The sequence below is a fragment of the Schistocerca serialis genome, chromosome 3 (assembly GCF_023864345.2).
Source record: "Schistocerca serialis cubense isolate TAMUIC-IGC-003099 chromosome 3, iqSchSeri2.2, whole genome shotgun sequence".
NCBI classification, from domain to species: Eukaryota; Metazoa; Arthropoda; class Insecta; order Orthoptera; family Acrididae; genus Schistocerca; species Schistocerca serialis.
Genome location: NC_064640.1, coordinates 229289150 through 229313504, shown reverse-complemented (window position 1 = coordinate 229313504; position 24355 = coordinate 229289150). Strand labels below are relative to the sequence as shown.

The following is a 24355-nucleotide window of genomic DNA, read 5'->3' as shown; positions in this document are numbered from 1 at the left end:
AATGTTAAGATATTTGTGAGTGTTGATTTTGACGAAGATTTGAACTGGCAAACGCATTATTAAGCTTTCCAAACAGTTAAGTCCATTAGGATTTCACTGTTGTCTTTTGGCATAATTTTCTTGGATTTTTGTCCTTTTAAAAGATAATCCCATAAAATATAGCTTTGAGAATATTATAGGGTCTGTAAACTGTTCATATAGCTGTGCATGTTAAAACACTGCTTCTGGAACATGGAGATGCACCAGCCCTAGTTCAAATCCACCCGGCGAATTTCATTGCGCCTGTCAGGCTGGATGAGGTTTTTAGGCAGTTTCCCACATCCCACTAGGTAAATACTTTGCTTTCAAGAACTTACTTGTTGTCCATGTTTTTATTCTATGTAAGAATTCCACGCAGTTGTTCAGAGCTTCTTGCTTCATAGTGTTAATTAGATGCATATCCTGTAGTGTATCTGTTGCTTCAATCATGAGGATTTCAATTAAAGAAACCTATCTCTTTTACTCTGATGACAGAGAGTATGCATTGTGGCATGAATGCTGTGAGACACTGAAAGAATTGAGAAACCATCTTGACCCATGACCATTTACTCGCCATCCAAAACATAACCGAGCTAGGTCGTAGCTGGACCCAAAGAATACATATCCCTTAATGACACCCCAGATGTTTTCAGCACTTAATGTCATGTGACAAAGGAGCCACACAAGCATCCTCGTTTGTGTAAAAAGTCCCTCAAACTATTTTGACACCATTCAAGTGCAGTGGGATGATGCATTTTCTTGCTGAAAGTTACTGGTTGCTTGTGGGGAAATGTAGGTGAACAAACACATCTACAGGGTCAAATAGTATGTTCCTGCATCATGTGCTGATCAGAGGCAATGACAGTGTCTCAGGGCTTCATATCATACTATGAAAAATTTCCTACAATATAATACTTCAACCACTTAACATGTCAAATCCTGATCTCTGTTTGTACCCATGTGTACCATGATTTGCCTTTCCATGCCTTATTTTTCCATGCTTTTTCCTGTCATGGTGTTTCTGCATGCGTGTTAATATTTGAGCCCTGTGATGTGGGTAAGCAGAGGTACATGCATGAGGCTCTGGCTTCTGCAACCTGACAGCCTGGAACTGTTTCTGAGTGATATGACTGCTCACTGGACGGTACTGTCTGTCCAGTATGAAATCAGTGATTTTTTTCTGTGGTGTGGTCCATTTATCTTCGGTTTCAGTCTTCAGTTGTAGACCACAATCCTCAATGCTGCCCTTGTTGGTTAATTCAGTTAGTGACAGTTTTCCCAAAACTGCACCCTAAACACAGTGGCAGGTAACACATGCTTGCCCATAGAGAGGTGTCATGAGACCAATTGGAGTTCCAAGGCAATTCTGAATAGACAGGTGTATGATATCAGCAGAGAAAGGAGTGGAGAGAGCGAAATCCCAGGTTGTACTCACTCCTGCTCAGTTGAAGTAGAGGTAGATTTTTGTGGTGGTGTGCCCACACACTCCAATCTGCAGAGGACTGTCCTACAACACTCTGACAGATAGCAGTGTTCGCCACACCTATCACGGTGGAGTTCGATGATGCTTACCATCAGGGGAGATGCAATGATGAGTTCTACCACGGCTAGCTATGAGAGGTCAAGTACAACTTCACTCTGAAATCTGTGGAGAAAGATCTGGTGTGGGTCAAACTTCCTCACCTGTGAAGATTACAGGAGTGTGACCACCACGAAAGTGGCCAAACACATGCCACACATACAGACAAGGTGATCAAGGCTATTTTTCGTGGCTTCACACAGTCTATGAGGTCTGATAACGTTAAAGCAGAGCTTTATGACCTAGAGTTCGAGATGAAATCCCTGAATGCGACAGATGATGGTCCTCTCCTCCTGGCAGTTGCTTTGGACAACATCAACTGCTGGTGGGCTAACCTGCCACCCTTCATGCCAGTGCACTCGTCGAGCTGTGCGATTGGTCAGACTGCTGGCCACTGCTGTGCCATTGCTGCTGACACCATAACATCAAGAAAGCCTCAAAGGGCATTTCGAAGGCAACCACAAGAGAATCTACACCTGCGTTCGCCTGCACTGGAGGCACAAAAGCTGTGTGTTTTGAAACACCAACATACACAGAAGCTGAAGGGGTCTTCTGTGAAGAAAGCTGAGTCATGGCTGGTAAACATGTGCTGCGTGGTCTGTGAGATAGTGTGTCCATCCATCAGGCACCCACAATCTTGACAGGCTCAAGTGTTCTTATATAGTGCCTCTTGCTGTTACACTCAGCTGTCACACTGACAGCCAGTAAAAGATCTGATAACACCCCGTCATGTGATTTGGCTAATTGTTCTATCTGCTGGGGCAACATTGGTTTTCTCTCACTCTCTCTCTCATTTCACTTCTCATGTGGTTTGATCCTTGATGATGTTGACGTGTCCATATAAATAAGACAATAAAAGGAAACCCCCTTAAAGTTTGTTGAATAGTAACTAACTATTGGACACCTTAGTCATAAAGAAGCAAGATATCTTTTGCTAAGGTGTATGGTCTTTTAAGATACTGATTTCCAAAGTCAGGTGTAGAAATTCTTTCTTGCTAGATGAGATGTGAATTGATAACAGGTCGGTTTGCCAGACAAAACATTAAATGTTCTCATATATGTGTAAAAATGTATATACTACATCATGTGCCATTACTCATCATCACTCCATACAACTACTACTCCACAGATCAATGATCCCATTCCTCATACTGCTGTAAGTGATGCAACTCATTTGTTATAATGGCAAATGGCTTCTGTGCTGCAAAACTGTCGTAAAGCCAAATCCCATAATCTTTCTTTGGGGATATCTATCATAGGCCTTTGAATGCTATCTATAACAGAAGTCCTCTCCAATAGTTCACTATTATATTGTTTCATACAGTTCACTTTGTAGAGGACTAGCATTTTCCCTGCAGCTTCAACCATGGTGGTGTATGACATATATATTTCCTATGCCTCCTGCTCCCCCTTCTGTGGCCACCTCTTCCTCCATCTTGTCTCTCTGTCCATCTCATCCTCCCAGCTCTCTCTCTCTCTCTCTCTCTCTCTCTCTCTCTCTCTCTCTTATATGTTCCATCTCCGCCTCCCCTCTCTTTCTGTCAATATCCTCTGCCCTTTCTCTCCAACCATATCTTCTTCCCCCCTCCCTCTGGCAATACCTGCCTCATTCCCCCTTCCTCTGTCCATATCCTCCTCCTTCCACCCCTTCCTCTGTCTATATCCTCCTCCTTCACCCCTTCCTCTGTGTATATCCTCCTCCTTCCACCCCTTCCTCTGTCCATATCTTCCTCCTTCCACCCTCCCTCTGTCCATGTCTTCCTCCTCCCACCCTCCCTCTGTCCATGTCTTCCTCCTCCCACCTTCCGTCTGTTCATATCCTCCATCCCCTCTTCCTTTTTCATCTGACCACTACTACACTACACTGTCCTCCTTCCTCCTGCATCTCCCCCTTCTCAGCTTTCTCTGTGTCCATCTCCTCTGCCTTCCTCTCTATGTCCTCCTCGTCCTCCATCACACTTTCTCTGGTCCTCTCCTCTCCTTCTGCCTCTCCCTGTACATCTCCTCCCCTCCTTTCCTCTTTCAGTGTCCATCCCCTCCTGCCTCCCACTTCTCTGTACATCCCCTCCTACCCTTTTTTCCTATCTGTCCCTTCCTTCCCCCTATCTTTGTCTATTCCTTCCTCTGTCAATCTCAATATTTCCCGAAGTGTACCTTCCCGCATGTGTAACCCCTGAAAAGCAGGTCAATAAAGTAAACCGATACACTCCCATAACATGCCTGTTGTGCAGGGCAGATTACATGTCATGGGCTTGAAAACAGTTTTTTGTTCCTGAAGTATAGGCTACGGTGCAAAGCAGATCAATGCTACTCCAACACAACAACTTGTCACGCAGAGCAGACTGCAACTTTGGGGCTGGAAAAGCCTTTCTTGTCCCCAGCATTCAGGCTGTCCTGCAAGCAGGTTGATACTATTCCCCCACACAACGTGCCTGGTGTGCAGGGTACCCAGCACTGCAAGGGCTGAAAAACCATGTTTTTGCCTGTATCTCTGCTCCTACTGGAGCTAGGAGATTGTAAATCCCACAGTGCTGATATTCATGAAGTTTGCTCTTTGTGTGCCAAATTTGGTTGAAACCAATCCAGGGAATTAAGAGGAGATGCTAGACATACATACTGCTTTACACACACACACACGCGCACACACACACACACACACACACACACACACACACACACACACACACACAGTGTCTTAGAGTCATCAGCTACATTATCTCTGGTGTTTCAGTAAATATTTGCAATTTTGCTTTTGCAACGCGCAGCGGGAGTCGGTCCAGACAGATACTGCTTATTACATTTTTTGTGCGACGTCCAGTGTCAACAGAAAGTGTCAATTTGTTTCCCATTACAAACAGAATTATTTTTAAAGTGGAATTTTTCACATGCCCATTTGGCAGAGCAGTCCCAAATTAGTCTAGTGCAATATTCATGTTATCAATGTTTATTAACAGAGAGAACATGAAGAATAACCAGTACTCCAGCAATGATAGCACCACCCTAGCCTGCACTGACTGCTACCACCATGCAGAAGCCCTGCTGAGTTGCTGTAAGAGTACTGTTTATTCTTTGTGTTTTACTCTTCCTGTTAATACACAATGATAAAATGAATATCGCTCTAGACCAATTTTGGACTGCTCTGTCGAATGGGCATGTAAAATTCCACTTTAAAAATGATTTTTTTTTGTAATGGGGAAATAAACCAACATTTTCTGTTGATGCTGGGCATCATATGAAAGATGAGATGAGCAGTACTTGCTTGGCCTGACAAAACTCATCCCGAACAGGTCATGAAGGCCCAATGGTACCGACTGGCTGCTGTGTCATCCTCAGCCCATAGGCGTTACTGGATGCGGATATGAAGGGGCATGTGGTCAGCACACCCCTCTCCCAGCCGTATATCAGTTTCCGAGACCGGACCTGACTCCAGCTCCATGTTCAAAAATAAAATTGCAAATATCTGTGGAAACAGCAGAGAAAATGCAGCCGACAACCCATAGGAAAAATACCAGGTGTATATAGAAAGCTAATTTCTTGGAGCAATGATTGAGTTTTTTGCTTCCTTGCTCCTTTCAGTTCTAAATAACATTCCTAAGGCCCAATTCACACAGAAATGGCATGGTGCAGATGCGTGGTGGTCTCAAGACATGACTTGGTATGGACAGGGCATGAGCAATTCACGCTGAAGTGGCACTGTCAGAGAGGTGGGGAACAGCCCCACTACGAATGGATCAGAATATGTCTTCTTTATCAGGTGAAGATACTGATGCATTGGATCTTTTGTAGCGCGTAAATGTTAAGCAGCAAATAAGGTATTGGGTTCATCTGTTATGGTTGGGAAAACGGAAGAAATACGGCACATTTGATGTAATGAAAGGACTGCATGTGTATCCCGAAAATTTCCAGCATTTTTACAGAGTGTCTCAAAAGTCTTTCTATATTGTAGTAGGCAAAGTGAAGGACAGAATTCAGAGAAAAACAATGAAACTGGAATGTTTTGATCATAATACCGGTTTCTCAAGACTTTCATGTGAACATAAACCTAAATATTGCTGGATTTGTAAGAGATGTTCAAAATATTAGGGCCATTTTCCAAAATCTGATCATCCATAAATATTTCACTGCTGTAGACCAGAAATTCCTAGTAACAGGGCATAGTTTCCTATCATGTGATAAAAGATTTTGCCCTTATATAGAGGAGCAAAATATCCTTTCACCCAGAAAACTGGATTCCAGACATTGCTAACTCCAAGTACAATGGATTCCTTCTGTGGGAGATGGAACCAGATAATTTTAGGGATCTTAATGCACTAGACTATGGGTTGCCCAGAGACTCATTCAAAAAAACTAGTAAACTAAGGGGAAGGAAAAGTCATAACATCTAGCAACCATGGATTTGTAAAAGCATTGCAAAGAAGCCAAGAGATACTGGAAAAAGAAATCTGACACTAGATAACATTTCAGTTTTGCGTATTGTGTGTGATAAAATTCTGCCAGTAAAAAGTGGCAAGAGAAAGCATTACTTGAAATGTGACAGGATATCCCAGCTGTAAAACGAATTTTGTATGAGCAAGTACTGATTGAATAGTGGATTTTTGCATGTCTGCCCGGCAAACCCCATTGATTAAGGACAGAAAATGTGATGCTGTGACTGTACACATGCAGTATAATTTTAACACAAATAGCATTAATTTTTTTCGTATGTGCTGCTACCAGTACTGCTTGTGCAGATTTGGTATTGCAGTAAACAGTATGTGTTTTGACCTGTGTTGTGCTTTCTCAAAATAAAATTTAACTGCACAAATTCAATATTGTTCGGCCAGGAAAATAAAAAAAAAACAGTGCTACTTTTTCAAAGATAATGTAAGTAATCATGTAATAACTCTTAAAAAATATGCAAAATGGTGTTTTACCTTGTATACACTGCCTGCATCAAGAAAGCCTAAATATATAAGCATAAAATACGTCAGCAAATAGATAAGCATAAAACTTCCAGAACGCAGAATACTTTAGTTATATCAGTAACAGAATCTCATTTCGCAATCATTGCTCACTGGAACACATGCCATTTGTTCGACAATATGTGAACAAAAACAGTTATTCAATGTTTTGTGAATATAACTGTTAGTGCAGACAAGAAAAATTTATGTATACAGTATATAGTGAACTCTGTTGCTGGGTGTGCGATTGTCTACCTCTAGTTTTAAAATGAGAGTAACTCTTAATGCAACATTAATATAAAATTTTATTGCAACTGACTTTATAAATGACAAAAAAGAGAAATACTTGCCACAAATCGACATAGTGCACAGCCATAATGTTGAATGTTCTGCGTCGTAGCGTGTGGCTGCCAGATGTCAAGATATATCACTTATTTTCACTTATTTACTCAGCACTGAAAAGAGGTATCTCTCTCCTTCCACCTTTAAAATGATATGTTAGCTATACATCATACTCAGCAATCTATGTCCTAAAACCCACCAAACGTAAACTGGCCAGTGACGACATTCCTCACTGAAAAGTTTTCAAAATATTTAGTTATTTGGGAACTACCACAAAACTATGGGCAGTAACAAAAATAAACCAGTTCACTATCAATCTGTGATGTCAGACTATATGACGACATAAAATCATTTCTTTTACGGAATGAGAAAGACTGCATAGGGGAGAACATGCGCAAATCCAAAAACAGTAGTTTTTAATTTTTTGTGTTGAAAGTAAAAATTTTACTGAGAAACTATCTACAGAGGTAGATGTAGCTTTGTTTCATCTACATTTTTTTATGCACAGCGGATGACTTCAAATTACTGAAAACAGCTGTGTGCCACCTGAACACTTCTGGCATTTGTTGCTTCGGTGCACCACTCATGACGGCAAGTGGATGTGGCGCAGACCACAAAGTGACATGTGATGTGAAATAGTGCCACATACCTGCCAGATGTTTGCACCACACAAATTCTGTGTGAATTTGGCCTAACAGTGGGCTTTAGCACATGTACCTACTGTGAAATCCATGTGAAAGCATTCTCGTACTGTTCCTTCACTGATGTTCAAAGTCACTGAGTTCTTTCCATTTACTCATTTACATATCCAATGCACTGATGTGTTGTGCCTGCTCTTGTATGTATAGCCTCATATAACACATTCATTGGTGTCTCCGAGATTGCTCCAGTTTTTTATACTCTCATTGTATAGATCAAAACACAAAAACAGGAGCACAGTATTGCTTTCAGTGCCTTTACAGTGTTTAAAATTCACTGATTTAGGCTGATTTAGCATTAGAAAGATGATGGCTGCACAGAACACTATGCACTCTGTACATGATACATAGTTCACACCACTCCTGTGATCGTGCAGTACAGCATGGATAACAATATTCTGCTTATTTATTAGTATCTAAATTCTGTGGATATTTTGCCCTCTGATCTCTGTCTCTCCCTGAATAAAAAGAAAGTCAAAAGTCTGTGACACATGGAGGTATATCATACCCAGTTTCAATCCATTTGCTGAGACCAGTTCTGTTGGAAGCATTCCAGACCAGACTGCAACAGTGGAAGGGTTTCTGGACAGTATGTGTAGAAGATTGAAGGTATTAGAGAATTGAGACTAAGAATGTATGTGCCAGGATTTCATGTGTATTGTTTTCAGAGTGCCCTTGGACTAGATTTGTACTTTGATAAAAGACCAACAGTTGCATCAAATCTATTTTGAGACTTCTTTGACAATGATGTGTTGTATTAAAGATCAAATGAGAAAAAGGAGAAATTTGTAGAAAAGTGGTAACAATTAAGAAAAGGATGAATCCTTTGTAAAGCTACATGAGGAAAGTAGAACGGGGTGTGGAATAAAGGACTTTGCATCATACAGTGCAATTCATAATTGATGACATGTCTCTGGAAGTTGTGATCTCCATTGGTATAATGAATGAAAAACGTTGTCTGGATCATTAATTAAAAATAGTGATCCAGGCTGTGTTTTTAAGTACCGTATAATGCACTTTTCAAGCAATGGAAGCAAATATTCAGTAATCAGAGAAAAAATTGTGACAGTAAAGGGAAGCAATGTAGTTTAAAGAAAGTTGTCATTTGTACTGGTTTAGTAAACCTGTTGCATGTTGACAGATTTGCACATCCAAACCTAATTAATATCTGAGAGCATTTGCCTTGAATATCTTCTGTTGTTGTTTTCAGTTCAAAGCGTTGTTTGTTGAAGCTTTTTTCCTCACTTGTCTATCCAGTCTCTTTGTACCTGCGTAAATATTTGAGTATTGTTCAATAGGAAAAACGTTGATTTCTTTATTTGCATGACTGTTCTTCTGTAAAATCACCAAAAGTAAACACTAAGTCTATGAATATGTCATGTGTAAACATTATTTTGCATTTGTAAGTGTGTTTTACTGACTGCTGTGTAACTGCTGCTTTATGTGACAGCTCTTGATGAAGAAGTTAATGATAATTAATGAGAAGAGCATAGAAATGCTACAAAAATTGATAAGTTTTTCTTTTATTAGTATTATGTCATATGCTGTGATAAGATCCGTTAATACAGCTACATTTCAATATTTTCAAAATATTCTTAGAATGCATGTGAAGTCATACTGCCATAAATATTGGACAATTTGCTAATAAAGTGTTTGTATTATCACTAATAATGGTTCTTTCTTGTAGGAATTTGATACAATGTACATCCTCAGTAAGAATGATTACTACGTCATGAAAATTTGATGATATTCCACTTGATTAATTTGATGATTACTTCAAAGAATATCTCCCCCCAAAGCCAAGTAAAATCCCTGTTAACTGATTGTCAAACACTAACCTAAATCAGAGCAACTGTTTCTGCAGCCCTTAATCATTGTGTGTGTGCACAGGCACGTGCTGTGCGTGTTGATCAGTCATTGTATCAGTCCTCCATTAAAGTAAGATGCTTAGCATTGTGTTCGGGTGGTGGCAATTGGTACTATTAATAGCCTCACCCCCACACATTTTCCTATTTGATTTGTGGTTGCTGCATGGATAGAACAATTAAAGACACAGATTTTTCTACATGTCCTCCAAGTTCCCTAATTTTAGTTGTTATGAGCTAGGAATGTTTTTGAAATAAAGATGATGATACTTTTGACACAGATGTTCTTAAATAGAACAAGTTTTCCATTTTGTGTTCTTAAATAGAACAAGTTTTCCAGTTTGTGAGCCGGCCGGAGTGGCCGTGCGGTTCTGGGCGCTACAGTCTGGAACCGAGCGACCGCTATGGTCGCAGGTTCGAATCCTGCCTCGGGCATGGATGTGTGCGATGTCCTTCGGTTATTTAGGTTTAATTAGTTCTAAGTTCTAGGCGACTGATGACCTCAGCAGTTAAGTCGCTTAGTGCTCAGAGCCATTTGAACCAACCAGTTTGTGAGTGAACCATAACTAGCAAGTTATGCCACTTTTCACTTCAAAATAACATTTAAATTTTTCAATGAAAACAATCAATTTTTGACAATATAATGTAATTGGATAGATAAACCTACTCACCAAGTGGTGGCAGAAAAGCACATGAAAGGAGGTTATAATTACGCAAGATTTCAGAACCAGTGGCTTGTTCTTCTGGCCGATTGTCTAGCTCGTTCTTCCGGCAGATTGTCTACCTTGCAACCACTGTATTGGCTGCTAATGGCAACAGGGGGCAGGACTGGAGGTACCCAATGGTGAGCGCAGTGTGAGGCTATGGAGTGTAGTTGAAATGCGTAGTCGACAAGTAACTGACAGGAACGCTACAGTGCTAGAGGTGTTGATACAAAGCAGAGTAATAGCAATGATAAACAAAGCAAACATTGCATTATATCTACAACAACAATTGCTGAAGTTGACATTTCACCATAAAATAACCCAAGGAATTTCACAGAGTGAGAAGGAAGTGGCAGATGAAATATTAGCATTTTTGCAAGATGAGTGAGTGGAATGTGTGGTGTTGAATATGTTTAGTACATGAGGAGTACAATGATGCTGATACATGCATATTAAGTGAAAGTGATACTGAAACAGGTGTTGAGCCATGTATTTCATTATCCTTGTCAACCAGGGAGCCACAAATCCTGTGTCCAGTGAAATCTAGTAATGGATAATTATTGTCCAAGAAGTGGGTACTATATGTAATTATGTACATAGAAGGTCATCAACAGCATAGTGAAAAAACGATTATGAACAGATTTTGAATAATTCTGCAGCAATATAACCATGTAGTGTATAAGAAAAACTACAGATATTCAAGGGAGAACAAGGGGTACTTGTCACAAAAACTATGTTTGTACATTTCAAGGATGCACAATACAGTTTACTGGATGTGCATGATAGTGACCTACTACATTATGAACATCAAATTGCACATGATGTAGATTAAAGTGATCTCCTGGAAAGCAGTGGATGGTTGCATAACTTCAAACATTGCTACAGAATCGAAAGATGTAAGATAATGAAATTTCATACAAAGCATCAACTTGGTGATGCACGGCAAACTGTGGAATTGGCCAAAAAATTTGTAGCTGAGATGAAAAAACTTATCCTGTCGTTCAGTAATGAATTTGTTTTTAACTCTCACCAATCGGGATTTGAAGAGAAAATGCATATGAAAGGAGACCCTGGAAATATAGGTATCAAGAGAGATGTATCAAGATCAACTAACATCACCTTAACGGATTCATATACAATTATGCTGACTGTTAATATGGATGGTAAATTGGCTGGGAAGTTTTATTGTTCTGCAAACAGTGGAAGTGCTCTACCCCCTGTGATTCCTTCTCATGTGCATGATCTTGCATGAGCAGTAGGGAATATTTACGCCACAGCAAGCAAGAGTAGGAAAATGGGCATAAGAGAACTACAGCTTTTGTATGAGCACTGCTTTTTGACCACCAGCTGGTCAAAATAAATTGCTTTTGCTTGACTCCTGATCTGCATATAAAAATCACACTTCTTTAGAGCAAACTGTTCCTCCTGAAAAGTGTGTGACATTGCAGTTCATACCACCTGAAACCATTGGACAAATTCGTCCTGTGGATGTTTATTTTTTCCGTGCCTATAAAACACATTATCGCACTATGTGCAGCTACTTCTTAAAGTATAGCCAGTTTCATGATATGTTCCAGGGCAGGCTGTTTGTTATTGGGTTGTGTGCCATAACATTCCATCAGTTCTCATCACCCCTTTACACAAGTATGATTTTATGTGAATTCTTTAAGAGTGGATACCTAGCTGAACATCTTGCATGGTATGTACCTCCAAAAGAGTTTGCCTTCAGTCTTGATGATGTGAACCTTTGTGATGAGTGTGGCACACCATTCTTCATTTGGTGTTCATGGTGCAACTTAATGGTTTGTTTTGAATATTTTTTGAATGTCAATGGTGGCCATTTTGTGAAGTGTAATACATACATCCCATAGAAGGCTGCTCTCCACAAATCCAGGACACTCATTTTCAGTCACCCTCTTGATGCACATGGTAAGTCATTGGCAGCTAATAATTTTTCTGTCATAATTGTCAACATATCACTTTCAAATGAGCCTTACTAAGATCTCACATGCAAGAGGTTTCTTTGTCCATACTCTTTTTGACCACAGGAAATTGCTATGTACAGCCTCCAGAGTAATGTAGGGCAAAGTAAATTTGCATTCTCACTGCAGTTCAGCAGGGTGTCCTGTGTTTTGAGTCATAAACAGACAATGTGTCTCGTGAGCACTGTTCAGTACATCAACATGCCTCATAGTATCATTTCAAGTTGTGTGCACACTTGTCACTTTGTAGTAAGAAAGGCTGTGAATGAAGGAAGTTGCCTTCCAAATTAATGTACTCTACAGTGAAGTTATTTGCACATCCAGCCCTATTATGAGACACAAAGCATTGAAGATAAGCCTCATATTGCTCACCAGAAACACCAGCCGATAACCACTACTTACAAATTAAGGCACATAGCTACCTCAAGGAGAATACACTACCTTTCGTCAGATATCTGTAAGGGCTATGATGATCCAGGTATCCATTACTAACAACAGTATGAAACTCTCAGCACTGTGGTGCATGGATAATGTGGGCAACAGGTCACCTTCACTGATAAGTGCAGGTTTGTCAGACTTTTGATGATCATTATAGAAGAGTGTGGGAGTGGCCAGCTACCGATGACTCTCATGTGGAATTCCACAGTTTCAGCAGCAAGTTGTGTCAGTCATGTTTTCGGCCAGTATCATGTATAAGTTGCTAGATAGATGTGTCTCATTATTACCAAGGGAAATTTTAGGGCAGGATCCCGCTACTTATTGTCTAACTCGTCAAGCCAACATTTTGGTAGTGTGTTTGTCATTCGGTATGATAATGCCCATGTACATCGCATCCACATTGTGAACACGAATCAGCTAAGTGTAATGGCCTGTGGTACCTGCTATCGTGAATCCAATTTAGCACATTTGGAATTGGTGGAAACTTCCAGTGTGCGGTCACAGGAACCCTCAGGTGGAACAACACTGTCCCAGTTACCCTGTGGACAACATGCCAATGAGGATCCAAGCATTTTACAGTTCAGTAGTTGGTTTGGGGGAAATGAGGGGTGGTTTAGCAGGGTAAGGGGATGGGGTAGTAGGTGTAACAACACGGTATTTAACGTTACCCGAAGCCTATCTTGATTTCAGAGATGTTCACCTTCAAAAAGGCTGACTTTATTTTGATTTATTGTTTTGTTTTTATTTCAGAGTAAAGGTGTTATTAATTTCATAATGCTTACTCCCTTATTCCTTGTCCCCTTGAATCTAAGCCCACATACATTAGCTAATATTTAGGGAATGCAAAGCTTTTTGTGAGTACCTAGTCATGTTAAGGTGTCCACAAAGTGTCACTGTTGGAGTGTCCTTGGCCAAGTGGTGTACTGAGGTAGTCATTGATGTGTGCATTGGAATAACAATTGTTTGTTTACAATGGTCGCACAAGGTAATGGGCTCTTGGACAGTTGAGCAGCAGCTCCAGTGAAGCGGGGCCTTCTGGAGCAGCTGATGGGTGTCAAATGGCTGCAATCCTGGTGAACATATGAGGAGGCACTGTCTGATGGCAGCAGCAGCAAACAGTGTGATCTGAAGCGTAGGCTCAAGAGTGGTTAGCAGCTGTGTTGGAATCTGAAGTTGAACTGGCTGTTGAGGGGCTGAGCAGCAACTGTGGTACAAAGCATAGGCTTGAGGCTGGCTGGTAATCAGTCTAGAATCCAAAGCTGAACTGGCCATTGAGGGGCTGAGCTGTGACTTTAAGTACCCATCAGTGAGGAATACAGGTGGGGTGTCACATGGACACAAATAGGTTCTTGCGACTCCAGCGCTGTTTACCATAACCTGTGCATCATGTATTGGTGTGGTTTGTGCCCCCAGACACTTTAGTTGGCTGCAGGAGGCTTAGAGGTAAACAGCTCAGTGACTCTACTGTTGACAAACAACCTCCTGAGGTAAGGAAGGGACCCTACCTGGCCCGCAAAGCGTGTATCCATGAATGTGGTGGCTGAATATGCAGTGGTGCAGCTCTGCATATACCACAGCTATCATTGTGAAAAACCATAACTTGGACACTCTTAGAGACAGAGCATCGTGATTTGTTGTAAAATCTTAAGTTGCTCTCAAAGTTTTTTCTGTTATGCCAGAATTTCAGTGTGTGCTGCACTCGTTGTTTGTAGAACATCAAGGCAATATTCAAATTCTGCCCATGTACAGGTCAGCATTGCAGCATCAACAGTTCTGATTGCTTCACTAATTCATGCACAAAGGTTAGCAGTATCGTTGACACATTTTCTATGCACGATTCTTGACGTAACCCCACAAAAAGAAATCTAGTGGCTTGACATTGGTAGAGATAAGGGGCCCTCAGCAAATGTGTAATTTATCACATGTCGCTTGTTCAAACTCCATTGTGGGGGTGTATCACAATGCTGGAAGATGGATGGCGGCAGCTCTTCATTCTGTGGTAGCAGGAACTGTTGGAGCATGTCCAGGTAAATATTTCTTTTTATGGTTTTCTATTCAAAGGTAAATGGGCATATCATCCTATCGTACATTCAGCCCATACCAAACATTAAACTTTGGGCTATCACAGATATATGCTGTATAGATGTCTAGAACTCAAAATCATAATTTTGTGGTGAGTCACATGTCCAAAAATGTGAAATATTGCTTCATCTGAAAATGGGCACTTTTTCGTGTAAGTATTTTCAGCATCTATGGAGGTCAGCATGCAACATATGACTGCACACTGTAGAAGATGATCATTTGGCTACAATGCTTGGACCATATGCAATTTGTACACAGAAAGACATAACCAATTATGTAAAACTTTATTGGCAGTTGATATTGCTTACTGCAATTCGTGTGATGCATGACGAATTGACTTCTGAGGGCTGTGTTGAAATGCAGCATATACTCTGTCAACTTGCTGAAGACACTGGGGAACTGCCAAATCATTGTGCCAGTGGTGCCCTCCTATACTTGTCAATAATTCCACAGTACTATTGCCACAGATTTGGGTTCTACATACCATATGACACATTGCATCTTCTCCTGCTCTGTTGCCATTTTTATGCACTCCTACGCAAATGTGCAACAAGGGACACAGGAAAAAGAAAAGAACATTGAGAGCTCCTAAACGTTTTACAACAAACTATGATTCTGTATTTCTAAAAATTTCCAATTTATGTTTCTTGGAAATGTCAGAGGGGATTTGCAGACACCCAGTATAATTCAAAACAGTATTCAAACAGTAGAGAGAGATGAGAAAAGTCAGATGGTTGAGAAGTCAATGCAGCGGTGATGCTGTCTAAGAAAGAACAGTTTTAGTTCTCTTGCTTTCCAGAAGTACTTTTTCCTGCCACTCCCTTGGTCTTAGATTCACTCTTCTACTCCTGTGCTGTTTTCATCCTCTTCTCCACTTTCCTTCATTTCATTACCTGTTCTGTAGCTGTTCCATACTCTTTCTGCACTGTGTTCTCAGCCCTTCCTTCCTTCTTGCTTTCCTAGGATCTTACTGTATTTTTTCTGTCCAGACTGTTTCCCCTATGTTCCCAAATTTTGATTGTGACAAATTTGTTTACAGTAGTTTCATTTTCAATCTTGGAAACCACTCTTGCGTATTGACTTGGTCTGACTTTCCTTGGTTTGCTCTCATAACTCTTCAACTGCCTTTTATAAAATAGTGCTCTGTTAACTTAACAAGAAATTATTATTATTTGTAGTCTGACAGAATTTAACACCACAAGCATTCTGCCACTTTCCTCCCTCTCATCATTTAAGGGCCTGCGTGACTTAGCTTTTATTGACCCCATTTTCCTTTTTTCCATATTCTCTTCAGTTGCAGAAAAACGAACACGTGGTTTCAAATGCTCAGTGTTTTGCCTTCTTTTTCATTGTACTTGGTAAGTATAGTAATTTTGTCTGCCTGTAGTGCTGCTTGATTTTTTCTGCCAGTTTTTGGATGTTGTGTTAATGCATTTGTCTTTGTCACTTACAATTTAGTAAACAATATGACCAGTGGAAAGATCACCACCATTCAATCGCAGTCTCACTTGCCTATGTTTCTGTTGTTTGTTCTGTGTAATTAATACAGATACATTATAGACTGTTTACTCAATGTGCATGTTCCCATATATGAAGAGCTGAGAGCCAGAGTGGACAAATCCAGGTTTCATGTTTTTGGAGCTGATGCCATCTGTGGATTTTTTGCTGAATTAAGTGTTTCACAAAACTGTTAGCTTGGTCTAAATTCCTCATAATGCAGTATAATAACAGAGTAAAGAAAACAGTCTCTATAAAATCCCAATTCCCTTACAAGCCATAGTGGACCATATCCAAGCAGCCAATCGGAACAAATGACTCGTATCATGTGATGTAAACATTCAAGATGGCTGACATAATGCAATAAAATGGTGACATAGTTACAGAAACAAGGAAACATGTGCAAAATAGTGATCAGTGAGTACAAAATACTAGAAAAAGGAAAAGAGACATGGACCAAGAGTATGTTAATTCAAGTGAGAAATGTGTATCTGTGAAAACATACAAAAAACAGGGGTCGTAAATGTGACTTGCGGTTTCATATGTTTGTGCAATACAAATTACCGGGCATGAGTACACAGTACATTATGGTCCATTGGTGATTTTGACCAGTAAAATGCATATTTTTCAGGAATGGTTCATGTAATGAATATTAAGATTCGACGTGGAAATACTAATTGAGAAGATGGTCATAAGCAACATTCACTTAATTATTACGTCAGCGGGGTGCCAACGAAGTGGGATCATGTCTGTTATCTTACCGCGATTCAGTAAACACAAAAACTGACCATTTAATAACATATTCTGACATATTTGGTGGAAGAAACAGTAAACAGTACATAGCTTCACTGTGGACCTGTCTTGTCCACCACTCTCAGTTTAAGATAACAGATCAAAAATTTGTAGAATCAGGTTATTCTTTCCTCCCTTATGACAGGGTCTTCAGTAGTAATGAATCTGCTGAATGAAAGCCCAATCTCTATTTTCAGTTGATGATTATGTGGATCTCATAAAGTACTGCAGGACAAAGAACCCTTTTACAGAAAAAAAGAAACAGTCCAACTTTTTTGATATCAAAGATAATACAAAAATGTAAATTTTCAGTGTGCAAGGAAACGGTAGATGTTGGAAAGGCACAGTGGTTCCAAATTAAATGGATGATGTTTGAAGCATCTGAACCCATGAAAATTAAATGCCACTTTACTACATGAAATAGAAAGCTGGAAAATTATTGGTGTTTCACCAATGAAAAGGGGCAGAAACACTGTTAAGGCTACATTCGCTATTCCTTCCCATGGTGCCTGCCACCAGATTATAAAAGAGCAGTTAAAATAACTAAAACTAAATATGAAGACCTAATGTCTTTGTTACCTTATATTACACCAACTTCTCATCAATTTTTCCAGAATTTGGAGATGGAAAACTAAACAGCAAGAGTGAGTTTGGAGATGACCCACATATGCTTTTTCTAGTTTGACTTTAAAAACTTAGAGCCATAGTGGGTCATCTCCAAGGGTCTGAAATATATATTACTTTGTATTATTATTTTTAAGACAAGATATTTGTTTTTTAGTTTCATGCTGCAAGTATAGTTTCACCAATGTCTACTTTGCATAATAATACTAATAATTTCAAATAATATGCATTCAATAAATCATGTGATGTACTAAACTGTAGATAAATTTTTCTCTGTTTCAAGAAAGTTGCATTTGGCCCACTCTGGCTCTCAGTTCCACATGTAGTCTGAGGGAAATTTGATACCAGTAGAGCACACACATACTATTTCTCAGTTTCTTTTGTTCACAAGGTTATACTTCACGATGCAGGAAACTGAAGCCTGTAGGAAAACCTTTAATGACCTAGATTTAAAGAGTTTGTGACATTTTTGATATCCTCTTGTGGTCAGATTAATGTTTATTAAGAATCTAACTATAGTGATGGTGCCGAACACAACGAAAGTACATTAGAACATAACAGAATTATGTTAGCCAACTTCGAAAGAATATGGAATGACAAACCCTAATTGACAACATACTGTGGGACATAATGCACTTTTACAGTAAGGGGCAGTTTATGGGTGTGCATGGCACTATATAGACACTGATTTACCTGCCAGTACTACGCCCTTATAGGCCAACCACACTTCATCTACCTTGAAAACCTAACAGACGTACAGCTAGTGCAATTATCAATACACTGCACTCCAAAATGTAAATTCTGCTCAGTTAAGTTTTCAAGACAGCCATACTTGGGGAATTTTAATATCTCTATGAATGAATAGCAACAAATTATGGTAGAAGTGAACTACATTGTGGAGGCCAAGAGCCCTATGATTAAGTGGTTGGGCATTCATAATTACATTGAAACAAATTCAAAGATGGCACTTATCAGTATTCACAGAGCTTGCTCAAAGAGGAGTTTGTGCTACCGGTGGTACATAGGCCTCAAATAAGAATAAGAGTTTGTTTTGAAAATGCCGCAACAGAACTAATCTATGTTGGGGAGATGCCAATAATGATCTTTGGCACACGGGAGTTTTTGCACCTCACCAGGATAATCAGGAAAACCATAAATAAATAATTTTATATTCTCGAAGCAAATAAATTCCACAAATTGTGAGTCACGACCAAAGGATCATCGGCAACGGCAGTATTACAACACTCAAATAGCTAAGAGTTTGCCAGTACACCGCACTCACCTGTCTTCAGGCATGGGAGTGAACATTGCACATGCCATAAGCTTTGTTCATTAACTATTCATGTCTAAGCCTCTGCAGGTTGTCAGCGGAAATATACTTAGACACAGTCTTAAAATTCACTGCTTGTGAGAGTTTACTTATACAATGTTACTATCACCGTATGTGCCCAAAGCAAGCTCATTGTGCATTCAGAACAGAGCAATACTCAACAGATGTCTTTCCCACTCAGCTGCCAAGCCAGATCTCTCCTAACAGTGGCACATTGTGCCACTTATCACAATTCTTGGTGGCAGTGACATGAGATACTATGGTTTACCAGATATTAACTCTTCTTGTAATTATATCATTCTCTACTGTTTACTGACCTGGAGACCAACTCTAAATGTTACTTTAACAAACACTCTGACTTTGCTACAGTCCACCCCAACAGAAAGTAAGGTGGACTATTTTTCCTGTGGGCAGTGTCCACTGATGGACTCGTCCACCAGAACTGAAGTGAAGGCGTAACCACCCTCATAAACTGTGTCTTAACTTTTATTGTGGGTTCTTTCTCAGTATCCGTGCACCTGCTACTCCCCTTTACAGCACATGCTGGCTCTACCAATTGTGCTGACTGGTACTATTAGGAGCTGCCAGCCACATCAGCCCCTGAACGCACCATCTGGAACCCTTGCATCCAGCCACCTCAGTAAATTCTGACAGACTCTTGGAATTAAAGCACAAATATCTGCATTATATGCACTCCAATTGTTACGCAGTTTTCACCATTTTTGGTGTAATAAAATACTGTATCAATTACCATGTTTTCCAAATAATTACTTTTGTTAATTATTATGCCTAATTGGGTAATTCATTTAATTATCCACTGGAGTGTGCACAGTGTTCCGACAGTACAGTACCACATGTCAAGATGGTCCAATAATCAAGGTATATTGGCTGGTGAAGGCACAGTTTTATTTTTGTGGAATGGTTTTATCACAGTAATGACAATTCACATCTGTTCCTCCTCAGCTAACATGGAAACCTCCAGTTTCCATGTGTTGGGTCAAGATCATTTGTCGTATCTGTACCTGTTACTCACCAAAGCCAGATTCTCTTTATATGTTTTCATTCCCACCCTTTTCTAACAAAAGCTTACATGGCATTGCTTTTGTGTGTGTGTGTGTGTGTGTGTGTGTGTGTGTGTGTGTGTGTGTGTGTGTGTGTGCTATTATTGTATGTCCAAGCAAAATTAACACTTCCTGCATGGACATAATGAAATGAGTTAAATATGTAGCATACTGTCATGTATGGCTGCAAACTGATATTCCAGTTTCACTATAGTTTGGCTCATTTTGTGCACTAGTGAAGTGTCAATTTCTGTTATATCTCTAACACATTTTGTGACTTTTCACATATTTATAGGGGCATTGATTTCTCTGTGCCAGTATTACTAAAATTAACTGCAACCACCGTAGATGTTTTTTAGCTTTGTTTTTTATGTAATATGGTTGAAAAAGATACTATTACTTCTTTAATACTGAAACATCAAATAATTTAAGAAACAAGGACGAGCTACAGAAATATGGTTTATAATTAGATTTTGTACTTCATTCTTTAAATCTTGTGGCGGCTATGAGTTCTACACTTCTGCATATTGTTATTTGTTGCCTGGTGTGTGATAATGGCTGTAAGTAGTCTAAATGAAATCACTTGTAGACCATACTCATGTTTTACTTCTCATCATTATTTTAATCATGCACTTATTTTCAGGAAGAAAATGTGCACATGTCTTATAGCCCAAATAAGTTTTTTTTTGTTATTTTATAAAGCTTTACTTAAAACACAGAGAAATGTTTGTTATCACATGCCTATGTTTATTGTTGGTTCAGTAATTTTTTTTTTCATTAATATCAGGACCAAATGATTTTGGAGGATAAAAAGAAGTACAGAATGAAAGGTGGATGCACAGCTTTAGTTGCCCTGTTCATTCTGGGCAAATTATTTGTAGCAAATGCTGGAGATTCGAGGGCTGTACTAGCGAAAAATAGAACAGTCATTCCAATGTCACACGATTTCACGCCAGAGTCGGAAAGGGCACGAGTAAGACACTTGGTATGTATAGCACATTTGTTGAAATTATAATTCTCATTCATGATAAACCATAAAAACTGCAATATTGTATTTTCCAGTATAAAGAATTACTTTTTATATATTTGCATTTCGTGTATTATTAGAGAAAATATTGGCACTAAACTACAAAATTTGTGTATGGGTGGAGGAAATTCAGTAAGAACTTCAATTTCTTGAGCTCATAATGATTCTTTTAATGCCATGTCCCAGAATATAATTAAAAAGCAAACCAGGGCAATTCACAAAATAATTTGAGGAAGAAAATAAATATGTTGAGTTCCTTGTTAATGTGGCATTGCTAATAAACTACATATTTCAATTATATGAGTTGTTACACATCTAATGGCATGAAGCATGAAATACTAGCAATGCTCCTTGTGACTTTTATGATTTGGCCTCAGTTGCTGAGAGTAACTGTATAATATCTGATTCTGACTTTATGTCATTAAAAGTAGTCTCTGCACCACATGTTTTGTGTTTGAATCATCCTATGCTTAAAATTTTCTTCTTCATGAGTGTTCTGTAGTTTTTGAAATGCTGTAAGTAATTTACTGTAATGGCATTAGCAGAGTGTGCTATAATAAAGAAAGATGCAAAGCATGAGTTTAATAGAGACAACTCCCCACGTCCACCACCGTATAGACATTCCAGAGCTCAGTTGCTGATGGAGAAGCAAATGTCATTGTAGCTGTATGACAGATGGTATTCTGCAAGCTTCTAATGCCTCTTCAGTATTGTCAGCTTCATGAGCACATTCAGTATAGGTCTGCATTTATGCTGCGAGTGTTCCAGGCAGTACTGCTATCCTTTCTCTGCCCTCATCAGATAGTACTGTCGTGTGGAAGGCTGGCCTTCATCACGACTTTAACTGTACATTTTGTCCTTTAAATTTTACATTGTGCAAGATGACACTTGGGTGCATAATGCCCCAGTTACCTACTGTGGCAGAGACACAATGTGTTCTCTGATGAATCTTGCTTCCATGTAGATTCCAGTTAAAGTCACAGTACGGTTTGCTTCCATAGGAATCAGTGTGATACTTTGGTAGTGATGTGTGACTTGTTGGACATCAGACAATACCAAAAATTCCTGAATCTTTAAAGAACTGAACTCCCATGTTTAAAAACAGCTTCAAAGTTCTGGTTACCTTACAGATGAGTTAATATGTTAAATATTTGATGTTAAACATGCAAGTGAGAATGTTTAAAAATGGTTTGAAAGCATGCTTAAAGTTTTTGGAAGTCGCTAAATGCTCTAATTATGAGATGCTAGGTGAATATAGTCTGGGTAATTTGCACTCCATTTTAAGTAAAAGTAAGTTTTTCACACATCTAAATGTTTATGATGTCATATCTCCTGAACTGTGTGTTCTACAGTAATATAATTTTACAGGTACATTCATTGATATATGAACACGCATCAAAAAAAGGTTTGCATCACCATGGTTCCGAGAACTCCTGAAGATAGACGTTGACTGTAGATATTGTATCACAGACACAGTCGCTTTGACTGTTCGGAGATGTCACTAATCCCATGCAAAGATGTAAACAACCATACATGAGCGCCTATTAAACAAAGCGCCTATTAGACAGAGGAGGTCCAACAGCCGATCAGTTCTAGTCATTCCACCAGGAAGGGGGTACATGGCTCATGTTGTCTGTAGTTCAACCATGCCTAGACAGTCAATACTGCAGTTCGATCGCGTCCGCATTGTTACTTTGTGCCAGGAAGGGCTCTCAACAAGGGAAGTGTCCAAGCGTCTCGGAGTGAACCAAAGCGATGTTGTTCGGACATGAAGGAATACAGATAGACAGGAACTGTCAATGACATGTCTCGCTCAGGCTCCCCAAGGGCTAACACTGCAGTGGATGACCGCTACCTACGGATTATGGCTCGGATGAACCCTGACAGCAATGCCACCATGTTGAATAGTGCGTTTCGTGCAACCACAGAATGTCGTGTTACAACTCAAACTGTGCGCGATAGGCTGCATGATGCACAACTTGACTTCTGACGTCCACCGTTCAGTATTAGCATCACGTTCTTTTCACCGATGAGTGTTGCCTATGCCTTCAACCAGATAGTCGTCGGAGACGTGTTTGGAGGCAACCTGGTCAGGCTGAACGCCTTAGACACACTGTCCAGCGAGTTCAGCAAGATGGAGGTTCCCTGCTGTTTTGGGGTAGCCTTATGTCGGGCTGACATGTGCCGCTGGTGGTCATGGAAGTCACAGTAACAGCTGTACGATACATGAATGCCATCCTTTGAGCAACAGTGCAACCATATCGGCAGCATATTGGCAAGGCATTCATCTTCATGGATGACAATTCACTCCCTATCATGCACATCTTGTGAACGACTTCCTTTGGGATTACGACATCACTTATCTAGAGACTAAAGTGGCCAGCATGTTCTCCAGACATGAACCCTATCAAACATGCTGGGGATAGATTGAAAAGGACTGTTTATGGACAATGTGACCCACCAACCACTCTGAGGGATCTATGCCGAATTGCCGTTGAGGAGTGGGACAATCTGGACCAACAGTGCCTTGATGAGCTTTTGGATAGTATGCCACGACAAATACAGGCATGCATCAATGCAAGAGGACATGCTACTGGGTATTAGAGGTACCAGTGTGTACAGCAGTCTGGACCACCACCTCTGAAGGTCTCTCTATTTGGTGGTACAACATGCAATGTGTGGTTTTCATGAGCAATAAAAAGGGCAGAAATGATGTTTATGTTGATCTGTATTCCAATTTTCTGTACGGGTTCTGGAACTCTTAGAACTGAGGTGACGCAAAACTTTTTTTTTATGTGTGTATATACTGCTTGCAAAGTGTGTCATTAATGGAGTTGCTAGTAAAGAAGTAATACATTGAAATGTCACAGGAAAGTTCCTGTAGAATGTAAATAATTTTGGATGAAAGGAAACCACTAACCACAAAGCAGCAGCTTTGAGTTGTCAATAGGCGCACACAAAAGAAAGAAAACTTGCTCGCAGGAAGGACCGATGTGGGAAGTCAGTGAAGGAAGTGGTTAGTTTCTTAGTTGTGGGAGGTTAGGTTTCAGTCAGTTGGTTGGAGGTGTTGGTCAACAAGAGCAGAAATACCTTCAGTGGGAGCAAAATAACCACCGACAATGGGGTGTCCATGATTTTTGGGTTTATGAATTTTGGGGAGCATTTAGAAGGTAGGTGAGTGGGGTGGTGCTATGGTGAGTAGGGAGTGGATTCAAGTGAGAGGTTCTTGGAAGGGCCTGTAGATTTCAGGAGAGATTGGAGGTTCTGTTGGACTTATAGGATGAGATCAATCTGGCAGAAGTTGTAGTGGAGGAGACAGCCAGTCAACAGAGGCCTTCCTTCAGGCAGCGGTTGCGACCTATCATGACAGTGGTAG

At 39.9% G+C, this 24355-nt stretch overlaps 1 protein-coding gene across 2 annotated transcripts in view; it reads left to right on the top strand.

The window, feature by feature from the left end:
• LOC126469961 (protein phosphatase 1H) overlaps positions 1-24355 on the top strand; it is a 171111-nt gene that overhangs the window by 90491 nt on the left and 56265 nt on the right. For both annotated transcript variants that reach the window (XM_050097375.1, XM_050097374.1), the window contains exon 4: positions 20740-20937. In XM_050097375.1, coding sequence (XP_049953332.1) covers positions 20740-20937 — 198 coding nt within the window. The remainder of the gene's footprint in view (positions 1-20739; positions 20938-24355) is intronic.